This window comes from Pelophylax lessonae (assembly GCF_965119305.1).
Source record: "Pelophylax lessonae genome assembly, chromosome: 1".
Lineage (NCBI taxonomy): Eukaryota > Metazoa > Chordata > Amphibia > Anura > Ranidae > Pelophylax > Pelophylax lessonae.
The window spans coordinates 390919917-390941017 of NC_138768.1; the positions used below are offsets into that span (position 1 = coordinate 390919917).

The 21101-nt window shown below is 42.4% G+C and overlaps 1 protein-coding gene across 5 annotated transcripts in view; it reads right to left on the minus strand.

The window, feature by feature from the left end:
• NFIB (nuclear factor I B) overlaps positions 1 to 21101 on the minus strand; it is a 402638-nt gene that overhangs the window by 279148 nt on the left and 102389 nt on the right. The window contains exon 1 of one of the 5 annotated variants that reach the window (XM_082244097.1): positions 1893 to 2305. The exons of 2 other annotated variants lie outside the window; for them this stretch is intronic. In XM_082244097.1, the coding sequence (XP_082100223.1) occupies positions 1893 to 1922 (30 nt within the window). In that variant the 5' untranslated portion in view covers positions 1923 to 2305. Of the gene's footprint in view, positions 1 to 1892; positions 2306 to 21101 lie in introns of those variants that run through there. 2 more of the 5 variants (XM_082244102.1, XM_082244101.1) reach the window with 2 other exon arrangements.

Genomic DNA, 21101 nt, shown 5'->3' on the forward strand with positions numbered 1-21101 from the left:
GTCATTTAAATAAAAATAAAATGTAAACCTGAAGCAGGATAAAATATAAAAGCGAGTATAAAGAATTTGAAAAAAAAAAATATATATAAAAGCGAGTAATATGCACTTTTTTGGTTCTGCCTAAAAGCAACTTGACCTACAATATACAATAAATCATTTGCATGAAACATTTTACAAATGCAGGTGATACAACTTTAGGTAAAAAATGGTCAACGTAAATAGTTGATGTAAACAAAAATAAATTAATAAATAATAATAACAAAATCTAAATAAAAAAAAGTCAAGTGTAATGAAAAAATGCAATGCATATGTTATTTTACAATAGAAAAAATATATACTGTATATATAAAAGATTATATTACGAATGTTCTGACAGCAGTATACAAGCCAATACGTAAGACTGCTACATCCCTTTCTTTAATTTATCATTTCCCTTTTTTTTTTTAACAATATTATTTTTTTTTCATGATCTAGAAATAAATAATATTGAGGTTTCAAAGTGACTGTAGTTTTAGAATATTATTGTATTTTTAAAGCTTTGTTTTGGTATACTGCATGTGCTCATCATACTCAAACCACAGAGCCAAACTTAGCCCTAGATGGAAAGAATATTAAGGACTATTAGAGTGTGAGTTCTTGTGAACAGGGCCTTCCTCGCCATCGTTCTTTATATTGTAAAGTGCTTTGCACTCTATAAATCTTGTATAATAATAATATTAATTAATAAAAAGAACAATAATGATGATGTTGATAATAACAATGAATAGGAAGAAGAATGATGATAATAATAAGAAGAAGAAGAATGATGATGATAATAATAATAAATAAGAAAAAGAATGATAATAATAAATAATAAGAAGAATGATGATGATAATAATAAATAGGAAAAAGAATGATAATAATAATAAATATGAAGAAGAATGATGATGATAATAATAAATAGGAAAAAGAATGATAATAATAATAATAATAATAAATATGAAGAAGAAGAATGATGATGATAATAAAAATAATAATAAATAATATGAAGAATAATGATGATGGTAATAATAATAAATAAGAAGAAGAAGAATGATGATTATAAAAATAATAAATAAGAAGAAGAATGATGATTGATAATAACAATATATAAGAAGAATGATGATTTATAATAATACAAATATATATAAGAAGAAGAACGATTATGATAATAATAATACTAATACATAAGAAGAAGAATGATGATGATGATGATGATAATAATAATAAGAGATCCATTTTAGGCTGGCCTTAGGTGTTGAGTAATGTCAGCCTAGGACATGGGGTTGCTGTGATTTGCAGGGACATCTAAGGACTGGAGGTTAGGTCCCTGTATAGAACATGTCCCTGTTCTTCTATATGTGTCACCTGGAATTCCTCCTTCTCCATCCCATCCCAGGACTGTATATGTTCTAGTAATAACGTACGGTAAAGCAGCTCTCTATGAGAGAAGGGGAGTCAGCAGGCAGTGATAAGGAGAGGAAAGTTTCCTGTGTCGCTATGTCCCTGTGTCGTCCATGTGAGCGCTCTGGAAGAAGTTGGGCAGCCCGGACGGACGCGGCCCCTACCAGGAGCATGGAACGTTCCCCGGGAGCACTGAGTACACCGGGCGGGTAGCTACCATGTGCGGGCACACGGGGGGGAGGCCATAGGTGTTGTGGGATGGTGGTCCCGGTATAACATAAAGCGGGTGCAGAGGACGGCTATGGAGCCGCTATACAGGGGAAGGTGTCAGTGAGAGTGTGGAAGTTGTCCGTCCACAGTTACTTAGCGGTGACTACTTGTTGTAGGAGTTGTCACCTGCGGGGACCCTGGTGCTGCCCTGGCACACGCACTCAGTCACACACAGACACATAGACAGACGTAGAGTATACCTGAGTCAGGCAGATAGGAGAATACATCATGGCTTGGCTCGCTCGGCTCCCCTCTATACTTGTCCAAGGGGGGGAGTTCACCTCATGGTGGTCCGGAGCTGTATGGGGCAGATAGGGAGACGTCGTGAGGTCCGGCTATGAGGCTGGTGCCAGGGGAGCTTTGTACATAGCAGAGCGGGCTCCGGCGATGGATGGCTCTGGTCTCCCAACGTCCTCCTCTCCTCTCCTCTCCTCACTCTCTCACTCCCTCTCTTCCGCTCACTCAAACTCGCACCGGTTACACCCTCTGCACCGTTTCAGCTTTCCAAATCACACTTAAGGATTTCGCATTTTTTTTTTATTATTATTATTATTTAATTACACAATCAAGGAGACACACTCCTCCCCCTGGTGCGCCGTGTGTTCCTCGGCTATATGTCCCTCCGCCCCTTCTCATGCCCACGGCTCGTGGGGTACCGGCGCCCTGCCGGGAGAGGAGGGGTTAAATCGGGGAGAGGAGGAGGAGGAGGAGGAGGAAGGCTGCCCGAACCCATCGTCCTCTCATTCCTCATATCGGCCTGCAACTCACTCACTACAATACTGCTCCTCAGGCACGGGAGAACACATGGCATGGGCTGCACCTACAATGCCAACCATACTATGTGCTCTACCCACAATGCTACCGTGTACTCTATAATACACTGCCAACCCTCCTATACACCATACAATCTACTCTACCCACACTGCCACCCTCCTATACACCATACAATGTACTCTACCCACACTACCACCCTCCTATACACCATACAATGTACTCTACCCACACTGCCACCCTCCTATACACCATACAATGTACTCTACCCACACTGCCAACCCTCCTATATACCATACAATCTACTCTACCCACACTGCCACCCTCCTATACACCATACAATGTACTCTACCCACATTGCCACCCTCCTATACACCATACAATGTACTCTACCCACACTGCCACCCTCCTATATACCATACAATGTACTCTACCCACACTGCCACCCTCCTATACACCATACAATGTACTCTACCCACACTGCCACCCTCCTATATACCATACAATGTACTCTACCCACACTGCCACCCTCCTATACACCATACAATGTACTCTACCCACATTGCCACCCTCCTATACACCATACAATGTACTCTACCCACACTGCCACCCTCCTATATACCATACAATGTACTCTACCCACATTGCCACCCTCCTATACACCATACAATGTACTCTACCCACACTGCCAACCCTCCTATATACCATACAATCTACTCTACCCACACTGCCACCCTCCTATACACCATACAATGTACTCTACCCACACTGCCAACCCTCCTATATACCATACAATCTACTCTACCCACACTGCCACCCTCCTATACACCATACAATGTACTCTACCCACATTGCCACCCTCCTATACACCATACAATGTACTCTACCCACACTGCCACCCTCCTATATACCATACAATGTACTCTACCCACACTGCCACCCTCCTATATACTATACAATGTACTCTACCCACACTGCCATCCTCCTATACACCATACAATGTACTCTACCCACACTGCCACCCTCCTATATACCATACAATGTACTCTACCCACACTGCCACCCTCCTATATACCATACAATGTACTCTACCTACACTGCCACCCTCCTATACACCATACAATGTACTCTACCTACACTGCCACCCTCCTATATACCATACAATGTACTCTACCCACACTGCCACCCTCCTATATACCATACAATGTACTCTACCCACACTGCCACCCTCCTATATACCATACAATCTACTCTACCCACACTACCACCCTCCTATATACCATACAATCTACTCTACCCACACTACCACCCTCCTATATACCATACAATGTACTCTATCCACACTGCCACCCTCCTATATACCATACAATGTACTTTACCCACACTACCACCCTCCTATATACCATACAATGTACTCTACACACACTGCCTCCCTCCTATATACCATACAATGTGCTCTACCCACACTGCTACCCTCCTATAAACCATACAATGTACTCTATCCACACTGCCACCCTCCTATATACCATACAATGTACTCTACCCACACTACCACCCTCCTATATACCATACAATGTACTCTACCCACACTACCACTCTCCTATATACCATACAATGTACTCTACCCACACTACCACCCTCCTATATACTATACAATGTACTCTACCCACACTACCACCCTCCTATATACCATACAATGTACTCTACCCACACTACCACCCTCCTATATACTATACAATGTACTCTACCCACACTACCACCCTCCTATATACCATACAATGTACTCTACCCACACTGCCACCCTCCTATATACTATACAATGTACTCTACCCACACTACCACCCTCCTATATACCATACAATGTACTCTACCCACACTACCACCCTCCTATATACCATACAATGTACTCTACCCACACTGCCACCCTCCTATATACCATACAATGTGCTCTACCCACACTGCCACCCTTCTATATACCACACAATGTACTCTATAATACACCGTCACCCTCCTATATACCATACAATGTGCTCTACCCACACTGCTACCCTCCTAAAAACCATACAATGTACTCTATCCACACTGCCACCCTCCTATATACCATACAATGTACTCTACCCACACTACCACCCTCCTATATACCATACAATGTACTCTACCCACACTGCCACCCTCCTATATACCATACAATGTGCTCAACCCACACTGCCACCCTTCTATATACCACACAATGTACTCTATAATACACCGCCACCCTCCTATATACCATACAATGTGCTCTACCCACACTGCCACCCTCCTATGCACTATACAATGTGCTCTACCCACACAGGTACCATATACTCTATAATAAAATGTCACCCTCCTATACACCATACAATGTGCTCTACCCACACAGGTACCATGTACTCTATAATACACTGCCACCCTTCTATATACCATACAATGTACTCTACCCACATTGCCACCCTCCTATACACCATACAATGTGCTCTACCCACACTGCCACCCTCCTATATACTATACAATGTGCTCTGCCCACACTGCCACCCTCCTATATACCATACAATGCGCTCTACTCACACTGCCACCCTGCTATATACCATACAATGTGCTCTGCCCACACTGCCACCCTCCTAGACACTATACCATCCAATGTGCTCTACCCATACTGGCACAATGCTACACTGAGTACTATATAATACACTGCCAGCCTCCTATACACCATACAATGTCCTGCACCTACACTGCCAATCTCGTAGGCACTATACCCACTATAACATATAATGTGCTCTACACAGACTGGTGCCCCGCTGTTCCTGAATACAATATCATATACTGACACCCTGCTGTACACTATACACTGTGCTGCACCTACACTGGCACCCTGCTATACTGAATACAATACTATACTGAATACAATGCTATACCATACTCTGCAGTGTGCTGCACCCAGACTGGCACCCTGCTATACACTATAGTATACAATGTATTGTACCTAGCCTGTCATACTAAATATACACTATACTGTATATATAGTGTGCTTTATCAAGACTGGCATTCTGCTATACACTATACTATACAATGTGTTGCAACTACACTGCCACCCTCCTATACACTATTCTATACAGTGTGCTCTACCCAGACTGGCACCCTGCTTTACTGAATACAATATAATACACTACCACTTTTCTATAAACCATACCAGGCTTTTCAACCAGGGTGCCCAGGCACCATGGGGTGCCTTAAAGGCTTCTCCAGGGGTGCCTTGGTAAAATGCCTAAAACAGAATCAAAAATTGTAAACAAGCCAGCAGGTGGATGAAGCCTGACTTTTAGTTAAACAAAGACACAGGCTTTTATTGTGCACCATTACCACTTTCTAGACACTGGCATCCTAACAACCCATTATGTCATCAGTTGATAAGGAGAATGTCTGTTGTCTCCACAGCATCCTTGTTTGACCCTCCTCTGCCCCCTCTCCCTTAGCACTGGGATAACATTAGCTGACTGATGGAGAGAAATTGAGGGAGAAGAGAAACATTGGTATACTAGTCAGTTCCAGTGTGTGTGTTTGCTTTGGGGAAAAAAAATCACCTCTAACGTTGGGTGTCCTACGTGTGTGCATGTTGCTGCATTTCATAAATCTCTCAGTATAATTTTTTACATTTTAGAATGGGGTGCCTCGAGACTGTCCATAATTTTAAAGGGGGCCTTGACTGAAAAAAAGGTTGAGAAACACTGAACTATATTATATTTATAGTGTGTGTGTGCTCTACCCAGACTGGCACCATGGTATTCTGAATACTATATAATGTTCCACCACATAATACTAGATAGTGTGTGTTCTACCAAGATTGGCACCATGCTATACTGAATACAATATAATGTGCTGCCTATAGCCCGGCATGCTGGTATACAATATACTTTAAATATAGTGTGGTCTACCCAGACTGGCACCATGCTATGCACAATATTATATTACGTGCTCTACCAAGACTAGAAACCTGGCATACTGAATTCTATAAAATGTGCTGCACCCAGGCTGGCACTAAGGCATGACCAATGCAGTTTAATGTTCTGCACCTAGGCTGGCACTGTGCCATGCTGAATGCAAACGATATGTTCTACCCAGACTGGCACTATAGTATGATAAATGCACTGTAATGTGCAACACCTAGGCTGGCACTATGGCACATTGAGTGCAAAGAAACTTGCAGGAATTAGGCTGGCATTGTGGCGCGCTGAGTGTAATATAATGTTCTGCGTGTAAAATAATGCGCTGGCACTATGGTTTGACAGATTTAATATACTGTGCTGCATTGAGGCTGGCACAGTAGCATGCTGAATGTAATACAATGGATTCCACTCAGGCTGGCACTATTGCATGCTGAATACAGTATATAGTGTTGGCCTTAAGCTGGCACTATGGCATGATTAATTCAGTATAAGGTGCTGCACCTAGGCTAGCACTATGGCATGCCAAGTGCTATGTAGTGTGCTCCCTCTAAGTTGGCACTATGATATGATGAATACAATATAATGTGTTGCACATAGGCTGCCACTATGGTTCAAAGAATGCAATATTATATGCTGCACCAAGGCTTGCACTATGGCACGAAGAATAACAATCCAATGTGCTGCACCCAGGCTGGCACTGGGGGAAGCTGAATGTAATGTGTTGCACCCGGGCAGGCACTATGCCACGAAGAATACAATGTAATGTGCTGCACCTAGGCTGCTACTATGGCATGATGAATGCAGTAAAATGTGCTGCGCCTAAGCTGGCACTATAGCATGAAGCATGTTATTTATTGTGCTATACCTAGGCTTGCACTGTGGGAAATGTAATGCAATGTGCTGCACCTGGGCTGACACTATAGCATGATAAAAGCATTAGAATGTGCTGCACCTAGGCTAGCAGTATGGCACGAAGAATGCTTTTTAATGTGCTGCACCTAGGCTGGCAGTATGGCATGAAGAATGCAATAAAATTTGCTGCACCTAGGCTGGCACTATGGCCCTATGAATGCAGTATAATGTGCTCCACGCACATTTGTGGCAGCCTAGGTGCAGCACATTATACTACATTCATGATGTCATTGTGCCAGCCTAGGTGCAGCACATTATACTGCATTCATCTTGTCATAGTGCCAGCCTAGCTGCAGCACATTATACTGCATTCATAATGTCATAGTGGCAGCCTAGGTGCAGCACATTATACTACATTCATGATGTCATAGTGGCATCCTAGGTGCAGCATATTATACTACATTCATGATGTCATAGTGGCATCCTCGGTGCAGCATATTATACTACATTCATGATGTCATAGTGGCATCCTAGGTGCAGCATATTATACTACATTCATGATGTCATAGTGGCATCCTAGGTGCAGCATATTATACTACATTCATGATGTCATAGTGGCATCCTAGGTGCAGCATATTATACTACATTCATGATGTCATAGTGGGAGCCTAGGTCCAGCACATTATACTACATTCATGATGTCATAGTGGCACCTAGGCTCCCACTATGACATCATGAATGTAGTATAATGTGCTGCACCTAGGCTGGCACTATGACAAGATGAATGCAGTATAATGTGCTGCACCTAGGCTGGCACAATGACATCATGAATGTAGTATAATGTGCTGCACCTAGGCTGGCACTATGACATCATGAATGTAGTATAATGCGCTGCACCCAGGCTGGCACTATGACAAGATGAATGCAGTATAATGTTCTGCACCTAGGCTGGCACTGTGGCATGATGAATGCAATATAACATGCTGCACCTAGGCTGGCACGATGGTATGATGAATGCAGTATAATGAGCTGCACCTAGGCTGGCAGTATGGCATGAAGAATGCAATATAATTTGCTGCACCTAGGCTGGCACTATGACATTATGAATGCAGTATAATGTGCTGCACCTAGATTGGCAGTGTGGCACGATTAATGTGATATAATGTGTTGCACCTAGGCTGGCACTATGGCATAAAGAAATTCAGTGTACTATACTAGTGTGCTATATCTAAGCTGGCACTGTGGGAAACTGAATGTAATGCACTATGACAAGATGAATGCAGTATAATGTGCTGCACCTAGGCTGGCACTATGGTATAATGGATGCAATATAATGTGCTGCAGCTAGGCTGGCACTGTGGCATGATGAATGCAGTGTAATATGCTGCACCTAGGCTGGCACTATGGCATGATGAATGCAGTATAATGTGTTGCACCTAGGCTGGCAGTATGGCATGAGGAATGCATTCTAATGTGCTGCACCTAGGCTGGCATGATAAATGCAGTAACATTTCCTGCACTTAGGCTGGAACCATGGCATGATTATTGCAGTATAATATTGAGCACCTAGGTTGGCACGATGGCATAATAAATGCAATATAATGCGCTGCACCTGGGCTGGCACTATGGCATGATGAATGCAGTATAATGTGCTGCACCTAGGGTGGCAGTATGGCATGATGAATGCAGTATAATGTGCTATACCTAGGCTGGCACTATGGTGTGATAAATGCAGTATAATGTGCTGCCCCTAGGCTGGCTCTCTGGCATGGTGAATGCAGTAAAATGTGCTGCACCTAGGCTGGCGCTATGACATGATGAATGTAGTATAATGTGCTGCACCTAGGCTGGCACTATGGCATGATGAATGTATTAAAATGTGCTGCACCTAGGCTGGCACTATGGCATGATAAATAAAGTATAATGTGCTGCACCTAAGCTGGCAGTATGGCATGATAAATGCAGTAAAATTTGCTGCACCTAGGCTGGCACCATGGCATAAATATTGCAGTATAATGTTGTGCATCTAGGTTGGCACTATGGCATGATAAATGCAATATAATATGCTGCACCTGGGCTGGCACTATGGCATGATGAATGCAGTATAATATGCTGCACCTAGGGTGGCAGTACGGCATGATGAATGCAGTATAATGTGCTATACCTAGGCTGGCACTATGGTATGATAAATGCAGTATAATGTGCTGCCCCTAGGCTGGCACTCTGGCATGGTGAATGCAGTAAAATGTGCTGCACCTAGGCTGGCGCTATGACATGATGAATGTAGTATAAAGTAATGCACCTAGGCTGGCACTATGGCATGATAAATACAGTATAATGTGCTGCACTTAGGCTGGCACTATGACATGATGAATGCAGTATAATGTGCTGCACCTAGGCTGGCACTACAGCATGATGAATACAGTAACATGTGCTGCACCTAGGCTGGCACTATGGTTTGATGAATGTAGTATAATGTACTGCACCTAGACTGGCACTACGGCATGATAAATACAGTATAATGTGCTGCACCTAGGTTGGCACTATGACATGATGAATGCAGTATAATGTGCTGCTTCTTGGTTGGTACTATGGTATGATAAATGCAGTATAATGTGCTGCACCTAGGCTGGCACTATGGCATGATAAATACATTATAATGTGCTGCACCTAGGTTGGCACTATGACATGACAAATGCAGTATAATGTACTGCACCTAGGCTGGCACTATGGCATGATGAATGTAGTATAATGTGCTGCACCTAGGCTGGCACTATGGCATGATGAATGCAGTATAATGTGCTGCACCTAGGCTGGCACTATGGCATGATGAATGTAGTATAATGAGCTGCACCTAGGCTGGCACTATGGCATGATGAATGTAGTATAATGAGCTGCACCTAGGCTGGCACTATGGCATGATAAATGCAATATAATATGCTGCACCTGGGCTGGCACTATGGCATGATGAATGCAATATAATATGCTGCACCTGGGCTGACATTATGGCATGATAAATGCAGTATAATGTGCTGCACCTAGGCTGGCACTATGGCATGATGAATGCAGTATAATGTGCTGCACCTAGGCTGGCACTATGGCATGATGAATGCAGTATAATGTGCTGCACCTAGGCTGGCACTATGGTATGATGAATGCAGTATAATTTGCTGCACCTAGGCTGGCACTATGGCATGATGAATGCAGTATAATGTGCTGCACCTAGGCTGGCACTATGGCATGATGAATGCAGTATAATGTGCTGCACCTAGGCTGGCACTATGGCATGATGAATGCAGTATAATGTGCTGCACCTAGGCTGGCACTATGGCATGATGAATGCAGTATAATGTGCTGCACCTAGGCTGGCACTATGGTATGATGAATGCAGTATAATTTGCTGCACCTAGGCTGGCACTATGGCATGATGAATGCAGTATAATGTGCTGCACCTAGGCTGGCACTATGGCATGATGAATGCAGTATAATGTGCTGCACCTAGGCTGGCACTATGGTATGATAAATGCAGTATAATGTTCTGCACCTAGGCTGGCACTATAACTAAGTTGCACAGTGCACACTAGTGAAGTGTCTGTTCTTCCTGTCATGCCAGCCTGAGTAAAGCCACTGGCATGAATGTTTGCATTGGAATGTGTTGTAGTGCACAGTATAAACTCCTAATGCTGGGATGGCTGTGTCACATACAGCTATGCTGTATATCTGTGAGACATCAGCTTTACCCCCATATCTATGTCTGTGCCCTCCACAGAGCACCCCTGCAGCCTCTTCCCTGGCTCCCTTCCTTCCATATGCAGTGTGCCAAGAGAAGGTCAGGAAAGCAGATGAGTTTTTGTAAAAGCGGTTGAGGAGTTGGGAAGAAGCCTGCCTTTTCTACGCCCTGCGCCTCACCTCTGCCTCTCCCGCCCCTCTGCCCTCCCTCTCTGCGGTTATCTGGGGTGAGGGGAGCCGGGTGTGGCTGGAGCTCACTTTCTTAACTGTTTGGGTACCTCAGGAACCACAAAAAAAGAACTATGTATAATAACAGGTACACAGCAAGTCCTTATACAAAAAACTTTTCTTAAAGAACTCTGACATATGGGAGGCACACAAGTCTACATTTGTCATTCAGAAAATATTATTATTACTATTGATTTATAGAGTTACCAGCATCATCTATCGCTCCTGAGGTCATGCCGGGGCCAGGCTATTAACAAACGCAGGTAGATGGAACACAAGAGCTTACAATCTAGAGAACACATAGATGCCAAACATCCTGCATCCTTCATGGGCAAGCCAATGAGACAAATGTGCATAGAGCCAATGACAAAAGCCGTTAGAACCTGAAACCCAATGTGACCCAAACCGCACGATACTAAAAGCTTTCATGGCGCTTCCAAAATATCAGATCCACTTTTCTTTACCACCATTGCAGCAAACTTGTTTCACTTTTATACAGTCTAGCATACAGCAATAAGCTACTTCTCAGGTTACCCTCAACCAGTGCCGGGACAAGGCTATCTAGAGCCCAGGGCAAACATGCCAAATTGTATAATGTATAAGCATTATGTGTCAGTAAAAATCCACTCCCCCCCCAAAAAAAAATCAAGTACTAATCTGTATGCTCTCCCCCTAAGCATAAATCCCCCCTCTTCCCAGTACAAATCTGCCCCCCTGCTGAAATACCCCCTCCCAGCACAAATCTTTGCCCCAACAGCTTAAACCCTCTATCTCTCCCAATATGGCCCCAGCACAGCCCCCCCCCTAAAAAAAAAAATTCTCCCTCCTAGCACAAATCCTCTACCTCTCAAATTTCCCCTCTAAGTACAAATTCCCCTTCTAGTACAAAGTCCCCTCCCCTAATTTCCCATCCTAGCATGAATCCCTCCTACAAATTTCCCCTCCTAGCACAAATTCCCCCCCCCCAAAAAAAAATGTCCCCCTACTGTTTAACTTTTATAGCACAAACCCCATAAATATCCCTCCTAGCACAACTTCTCTTCCCCCATCCCTCTTCTCAACACAAATCCACCAAAATCACCACTCCTAGCACACCTCCCTAAATTTGCCCTCTTAGAACAATAATTGCTGACCCCCAAATTCCCCTTATTAACACAAATTCCCTCCCCCCCAATCTCCTTGTGGTGCCCTCCCCCCCACCTCACATAATACCACAGTGCCCAGAGCAGCCGTCCCTCTTGCCCACCCCTTGTCCCTGCCCTACCCCCAACATTTCATATTCCTGATATGTGCCTGCTGTACCATGTACTTTTATGAAAAAGTATCCTGTCCTCTTTGTATTGCTTCCTTTATGTAAAAATACCTGGTCTTCCTGCCAGTCCCTCTGCTTTCCTATTTCAAACTAACCAGGGTAGGCATAACAGCACGTCCATCTTAGTGTGGTCAGTTTTCTGGCTGTGCTGGGAGAACAGCCTGGCTGTCCTCCAATAGTCAGACTTTTTATGACACACACCGTTCCCCCAATACCCCCAGTGCAGCCATTCACTGGGAAAATCAGTGTGCTGTTGTTTCTCCACCCCTAGCTCTCTAAGCACAGCTGAGAACAGAGATTATATGATCACTTATTGAAAAAAAAAAAAGATATTTAAAAGGTTATATATCTGTATATATAATATACAGTATATAATATATATTTATAAATAAATAAATATATATATATATATATATATATATATATATATATATATATATATATAAATAAATAAAAAAAAATATATATATATATAAATATATATAAAGAGATATTTTAAACGTTACATGTATATATTGCCTTTTATTTCAATTTTAAACATATACAGTACTTTAGTGATAAGCACTTTCAGCAGATGATTTAATCACTCACTGAGTATTCTGTATATGTATCTTTGAATCCATGCTTATGTCCCAGTTTAAGCTGATGCCATGACCACTTCCTGTGTCAGGATGGCTTGTTGCTCTTGCAAAGTCCTATGGAGCCACCCTTGAATAACTAGAGTTGTGTCTCCCTACATTGTTTGCATCAGTACAAACACACAGCCCCATAGTCTAAGATGGCAAGGCACTCTACTCAGGGCCGGCGCTACCTGTAAGGTGACCTAGGCAGCCGCCTAGGGCGAAACTTAGCAGGGGGTGCCGGCATCCTGCTGCACCCGGAATTAGTATGGACCTCCGGCCGGAGCGGCGCCGCACAGGCACTCCTCATGCTGTGCCACCTGAGCGCTACACAGCAAGCCACGCTATGTTATGAGGGCTCCAGAGTTGCCGAAATCCCCATAGGAAAGCACTGAATAATGCTTTCCTATAGGGAGGTCTAATGCACGTGTGCGGCCATTGCCGCTCATGCGCATTAGGTCTCCACTGCCGACGTCAGCCGGCGGGGGAGACTTAATGCGCATGCGCAGCAAAGGAGAGTAGACAGAGCCTGACCTAGCGCCGAGATAAGTCACTGAAGGGGTTTTAACCCCTTCAGCAACTTGGGATGGGGAGTGGGAGGGAGAGGGAATACTACAGGGTCCAGCAGTGCCAGGAAAACGAATATGTTTTCCAGGGGGCGGCTATTTTTTTTGCCTAGGGCGGCAAAAATCTTTGCAACGGCCCTGAGTCTACTATTCCTCTCTCCCCCCCCCCCCTTCTCAAAGCTAACAGACTGTCTGGAGAATCCACTATCCACTGTTAACTTTTTTCTGTGAAGACCAGAAGTTCAGAGAAGCAGCACTGAGAGAGCAGGCACCAGCAGTAATGAAAGTTGTACGCTGCAAGTGCTAGGGTAAGAATTTTTTTTTCCAGTTTACTAGGTAATTGTTTATTGTATTGTGCTAAACTGGTAAAACGCTGAGAGTTTAATACTACTTGAACACTGTTCTATAGAACTTCTGTATAAGTCAAATCTTCTAGGCGTCAGAAGGGTTAAGTGCTAAGCGACACGGGACACATAACGCATTTTGGAGGCTGGAAGTAGCTTCTTTTTTCCCACTCTCTCATGCACTTAAGAGCTGACAGGGGAACAGTATAACATTCCCGTCAAGTCACACTCATTTGGAGTAGGTCCCGCTCTTTAGAAATAGGCTTTCTTTTCCAGGATCAGTGCCCTCTTAGGCCTGTAGTGCTTTTTTTCATAGCCAGGAGTAGTGCACACATTTTTTGTACTCCCCCCCCCCCCCCTTTAGAAAAATTGTCATTTCTATCAAACAATGCCAACATGCTATGCGACATCTGAACATGTTGTACAATAACACAATGAAGCAAGAAATATAAGATTTTGAGTTCCTTGCTTAATATATTGACTGGGTGATTGTGACACTTTTCCCACCCATGCTGAAATCAGTTTTCAATGAATACTACATCAACATTAATAAAGTACTAAATAGTATATTCTAGAGGAGTCATTTGGTTCTTCATGGTTAAGGCCTCATTCACACAAGAGACGACCCCCCATCCAGCCTACAGAAGGCATGTGTTTATAGGTGTTTGTACCTGTATATATTGATGTCAGGCCACAGCTATGCACGCCACCATACAGGGACAGAGGAGCGGCTCTAAACGCGGACGCACCCACGCATCTGCATATTCTATTTCCAACTTTATACTCCATCAATGTATAAACAATCATTTCTCTTCACACTTTGCGTGTGGAAAGCTACAAGACAGCAATGGCGTTGTCTATAGCAATGGATTTGATTTACTAAAGCTGGAGAGTGCAAAATCTGGTGTAGCTGCGCATGGCAGCCAATCAGCTTCTAACGCCAGCTTGTTCAATTAAAGGGTAACTCCACTTTTGTGGGGAAAAAAATAGCAAATAAAGAAAAAACAATAGAGTGTATACAATTGCGACACAAATCATATTGTAGATCAGGCATCTTCAAACTATGGCCCTCCTGTTGTTCAGGAACTACAATTCCCATCATGCCTAGCCATGTCTGGGAATGTCAGAGTTTTACAATGCCTCATGGGATGTGTAGTTCCAAAACAGCTGGAGGGCCGTAGTTTGAGGATCCCTGTTGTAGATGAATGTTATTAAAAATGACCTTTCCTTTTCAATCTGCAGCCATTGTAATTTTCTGAAAATGCAATGCAATATGGCTACCTGGAGGTGTTCTGTACACAGATGTATAATGTATAATGACCACAGACCACCAGATGTACATGTATAATGACCACACCCCAGAAACATCATTTCCTGCCTGTGTGATTGGCTCACTGATTTTCCCAGAAGTCTGCCTGAGATACAAGTCAGATTTCTGGCATCCCTGCAACAAGAATGTCATTTTTGGTGAGATACTCCCAATAGAAACACATCTAAAGGGATGCAGGCCTAGCGGATTTCCTCATTAGTGCTCTGCAGCTGCTGCAGCTGATAGATAATTATGAAAGCACTCCCACTTGACCCACTCAGCACAGAGGAACAAACAGGGATTTCTTCAGAATAACAAAAGGTAGGAATCTGCAACAAAGTTTGTTAAAATCCTTATAATGTACAGAGATCACCCAGAGAGGAATGTTTATTTCTCAACAAAAGTGGAGTTATGCTTTAAGCTTTGACAACAAAACCTGGAAGCTGATTGGTTTCTATGCAGAGCTGCCCCAGATTTTGCACTCTCCAGTTTTAGTAAATCAACTTCTATGTCTATTTTAGGCTAGGTTCCCACTATATGCGGGTGCGGGACTGTGTGTAATCACATGCTTTCCCGCACACACATCAAAAATGCACTGCTGTTAGCAATCATTCTTTGTGGTTTCACTGTGGTTGCAATTTTGGAAAAGGTGCATGGACCTTTTCCCTGCGATTTCTGTAGGTACAGAAGCCCGTTCAAATGAATGGGCTGCTGTGTCTGCACTATGCAGAGCTGCACTCTCCAGTTTTAGTAAATCAACCCCATTATGAGCCATATTACTAGTGAAGTTTAGGAAATATGAGCTAACACCGGATTGGTTGGTTTAGGCATCCCACATATTCCTACAGTCAGGGCTGGGACAAGGCCATCCAGCGCCCAGGACAAAGATGCCAAACTGCGCCCCCCCCCCCCCCCCTCCATTAAAGTTAGAGTCAGGGCGCCCCCATCCCTGCAATAAACCATTGCCCCGGCCCTGCCTACAGTAAAATAAAAAAAAAAGCACTAATTACAAAGAATCACCTTCTGACTCCAAAGCCCTTCACCTAAAGCTGAACACCAGGCAGATTTCAAAGATACAAATGAATGAATGCAACTATGTAATCATTGTTACATTGTAATTTCATCATTCCATTATATTATATGAAATGTATTTTGTTTTTTAAATGCAAATAGTGTCGGTAGCTGAATATGGCTTGGTATCAGCCTCTTGCACTCCTTATACAGCAGAGCTCAGACTGTGAGGGAGAAGAACAGCATACAAAGCCATTCAGTAGTTCTGCAGTGCAGTAGCGGCTGGTGCCCCATCAGTCAGGGGGGCGGCCCGCACCACCATATCCTCCCCATGCCAGTTTACTTACCTTGCTCCACGGGACTGACAGGCAGTGGCGGTGGCGGCTTCCCCCTTAGTCTCCATGTTCCCTCTTGGCGGCCATCTCCTCCCTTCTTCTTGGCCAATAGGATGCTTTCTCCTTTCAGCCAATCGGGAAACAGGTTTCAGGACCCACTTCCTGATTGGCCCGGAGGAGAATCAGTGTGGCAATAGAGAATATTCATTCGCTATTGTCACACAACTGGGTGGGCTCAGGGTGCAGTGCTCTGTGCCCCGAGCCCACCCTTTTTTAAAGCCTATTAGAGCCTCTGGCTCTAATCATGTGCTTAACCGGTTGCCGACCGCCGCACGACTATATACTGCGGCGGTCAGCCCCGGCCAGGCAGAGTGACGTATCGGTACGTCACTCGCCTGTCACTGACTTGCGAGCCTATAGCGAGCGGGCGCGCGCCCGCCGAGGCGCGCGCCCGCCGCGGCTCGTTCACAGGCAAGTCAGTGCGTGTGACCGGCGGACTCGATGTCCGCCGGCCACACTACGATCGCTCCTGTGAAGGGAGAAAGACAGAGCAGCTTGTGTAAACAAGCTGCCTGTCAGTTCTCCCTGTGTAAAAGTAAAGATCTGACCGTTCTACTATGTAGAACGGTTGATCTTTGCTTTTACACCAATAGCAATGTCCCTACACAGTAGAAAGCACGCCCCTAGGACACACTTAACCCCTCCCTTCCCAATAAAGTTAACCCCTTCCCTGCCAGTGTCATTTTTGCAGTAACAGTGCATATGTATAGCACTGATTACTGCAGTAATGTCACTGGTAACCCCAAAAGTGTCAAAAATGTCAGTCAAGGGTCCGATCTGTCCGCCGCAATGTCGCAGTACCGAAAAAAAAATCGCAGATCGCCGCCATTACGCGTTAAAAAAAAAAACACCAAAAATGACAAAAATCTTTCTCTTTGTTAGTAAACGCGATAACTTTTGCGCAAACCAATCAAAATACGGTTTTTGCGATTTTTTTTACCAAACATAGGTAGCATAAAACAAATTGGCCGAAAAATGTTAAAAAATTTTGATTTTTACTTTTTTTTTTGGGGAATTTCATATAAAAAAATGTGAAAAATATTGTTATTTTTGCAAAATTTACGCTCTTTTTTTGTTTATAGCGCGTGATCAAAAAATCGCACAGGTGATCAAATACCACCAAAAGAAAGCTCTGTTTGTGGGAAAAAAAGGACGTCAAATTCGTTTAGGTACAGCGTCGCACGACCGCGCAATTGTCCGTTAAAGTCACGCAGTAAAAAATCGCAAAAAAAACCCTGGTCCTTTAGCAGCCAAATCCTCCGGGGCTTAAGTGGTTAAAAAAAAAAAATCTCCCATTGGAATCCATGCGTCCGGCGCCCTGCATGTGGACTAGGGGGTTGAATGCATGGATAGGGTGGGCGGCGCCCCTGTGCTCCTAATGGACGGGCCGCCACTGCTGCAGTGCAAAGAATAGATAGGAAAAGGAAAGGAAAGGAAATGAAATGAAAGGAAATGAAAGGAAAGGAAAAGAAAGGAAAGGAAAGGAAAGGAAGAGGAGAGCAGAGTGACAGAGTGATGAGCCTATTAGTATGCTACTTCTCCTTTCACTGTCCAGTAACAGGTTGGAAAAATTAGATATCAGGAGCTGGACTTCCACTTTTCATTTGTCAAAAGAAATGTGACGGCGAGATATAATGACGTGACCTAGGCAACTCTACAGCAAGGCAAGGGGTCCCTGAACAAAAGGGGCTGCTCAAATCCACATGAAAACTGAAAAAGGAGGGGCAAGCCATGCGTCTTAAGCATTGAAAAAGCTTTATTTCCAAGAACTCCATAACAAAAATATAGCAGAGTCCAACACGTTTCGGGGGGTTAACAAATTCCCCCTTCATCAGGGCTTAAAAATTGTGATAAAACACACATCGAGGCTGATTTAATAAAACTGGAGTGCATAATCTGGTGCAGCTCTGCATAGAAACCAATTCGCTTCCAGATTTAAAGTGAACAAGCTGACGTTAGAAGCTGATTGGCTACCCTGCACCAGATTTTGCATTTTCCAGTTTTAGTAAATCTACCCCCGCTATTTGGACTCTATTATCAACATTCCCAAAGAATAACCTCTGACAGGGGGAGTGCACTAAGGAACCTTCTAAACCAGGGGTCTCAAACTGGCGGTCATCTAGCTGTTGCAGAACTACAAGTCCCATCATGCCTCTGCCTATGGGAATAAAGCTTGTAACTGTCAGCCCTGCAATGTCTAATGGGAGTTGTAGTTCTTCATAGCTTGAGGGCCACCAGTTTGAGACCTCTGTTCTAAACAGACATGTGGTCAGTAGGCAGGGGAGGACAAGACCTGTAAATGTTAATGAACTGCTACAGGGAAATATTACGTCTCCTGTCCTGCCAGATAGGAATGTCTTGTGGTAAAGCTGTAAGAATCCCAGGACTGGATGGACAGGAACAAAAAATCCTTATACTGCATGCATTTCATGTGTGTATTTAGCTGTTTGCCTGGAGTCCAGCTTTAATCAATAAGGCAGTGCAAAGAGCAACAATGATGCACAAAACAATAAAGAAAACCGCAATGGCGTTTAATTCCAGCATTGGCTGTAACGGCACAAGGATAACAGCTGATTGGAACCACAAGCTCCTTTGGACAGGTCTAAATTGTGTCTGTAATGTTCTGCCAACAACTGTTCCATGGCTGTGTTGTAAATATATAAGAGCCAGTGAAGAGGAATACTAGTTTGCGTGAATGAAAGCGCTGAAATTTCAATTCGCACAAGAGCGTTCCAGCTGGTGCGAAGCAAACAGGCGACTGAGGAATGACAGCCAAAAAATCAAAATCTAAATAAAGCAAAGAGTGCATGTTTGGGGCCACTGGCTGTGTGTGCTGCTTGTGGTTTTCTGCCTTGTCTGCTGTGTAGGACTGTATTAGACAAGAAGGACAAATCAGTGATGGGAGCTTAGCATGCACACTCAGGAGAAGGTAAGTGATGGCAAGTCAGCCATGAAATGGTGACTTTTAACCCCTGGGCTGTCCTCATTAAGGAGACATTCAAACTCCGCTCAGTGGATTAAGCAGAACGGGGTGGGACTGGGAACAAAATCAGCCAGCTGCTTTAATTCTCATGTGCCTTCCAAGCACAGTTTATATAGGGACAAGGCAAGAGGTGGCTTGGACTTCCACGCATTCCTCTATTAACCCAGTCCTTGCATTGCTTAAAGCCTTTCCGCAGCTACGGCTGGAGTTTGTTTAAAAAAAATAAATAATAATAAGTTCACCTACAAAGTCTTCTCTAATATAGTCACATATTAAACAAAATAATAATAATATAAAAAAAAAAATAATAATAATAATAAGTTCACCTACAAAGTCTTCTCTAATATAGTCACATATAATACAAAATAATAATAATATTTAAAAAAAATAATAATAAGTTCACCTACAAAGTCTTCTCTAATATTGTCACATATAATACAAAATAATAATAATATTTAAAAAAAATAATAATAAGTTCACCTACAAAGTCTTCTCTAATATAGTCACATATAATACAAAATAATAATAATAATATAAAAAATAATAATAATAATAATAATAAGTTCACCTACAAAGTCTTCTCTAATATAGTCACATATAATACAAAATAATAATAATATAAAAAAAAAAAAAATAATAAGTTCACCTACAAAGTCTTCTCTAATATAGTCACATATATTACAAAATAATAATAATATAAAAAAAAGAAATAATAATAATAATAAGTTCACCTACAAAGTCTTCTCTAATATAGTCACATATAATACAAAATAATAGTAATATAAAAAAAAAATAATAATAATAAGTTCACCTACAAAGTCTTCTCTAATATAGTCACATATAATACAAAATAATAATAATATTAAAACAAATAATAATAATAAGTTCACCTACAAAGTCTTCTCTAATATAGTCACATATAATACAAAATAATAATAATATTTAAAAAAAATAATAATAAGTTCACCTACAAAGTCTTCTCTAATATTGTCACATATAATACAAAATAATAATAATATTTAAAAAAAATAATAATAAGTTCACCTACAAAGTCTTCTCTAATATAGTCACATATAATACAAAATAATAATAATAATATAAAAAATAATAATAATAATAATAAGTTCACCTACAAAGTCTTCTCTAATATAGTCACATATAATACAAAATAATAATAATATAAAAAAAAAATAATAAGTTCACCTACAAAGTCTTCTCTAATATAGTCACATATATTACAAAATAATAATAATATAAAAAAAAAAAAATAAGTTCACCTACAAAGTCTTCTCTAATATAGTCACATGTAATACAAAATAATAATAACAAT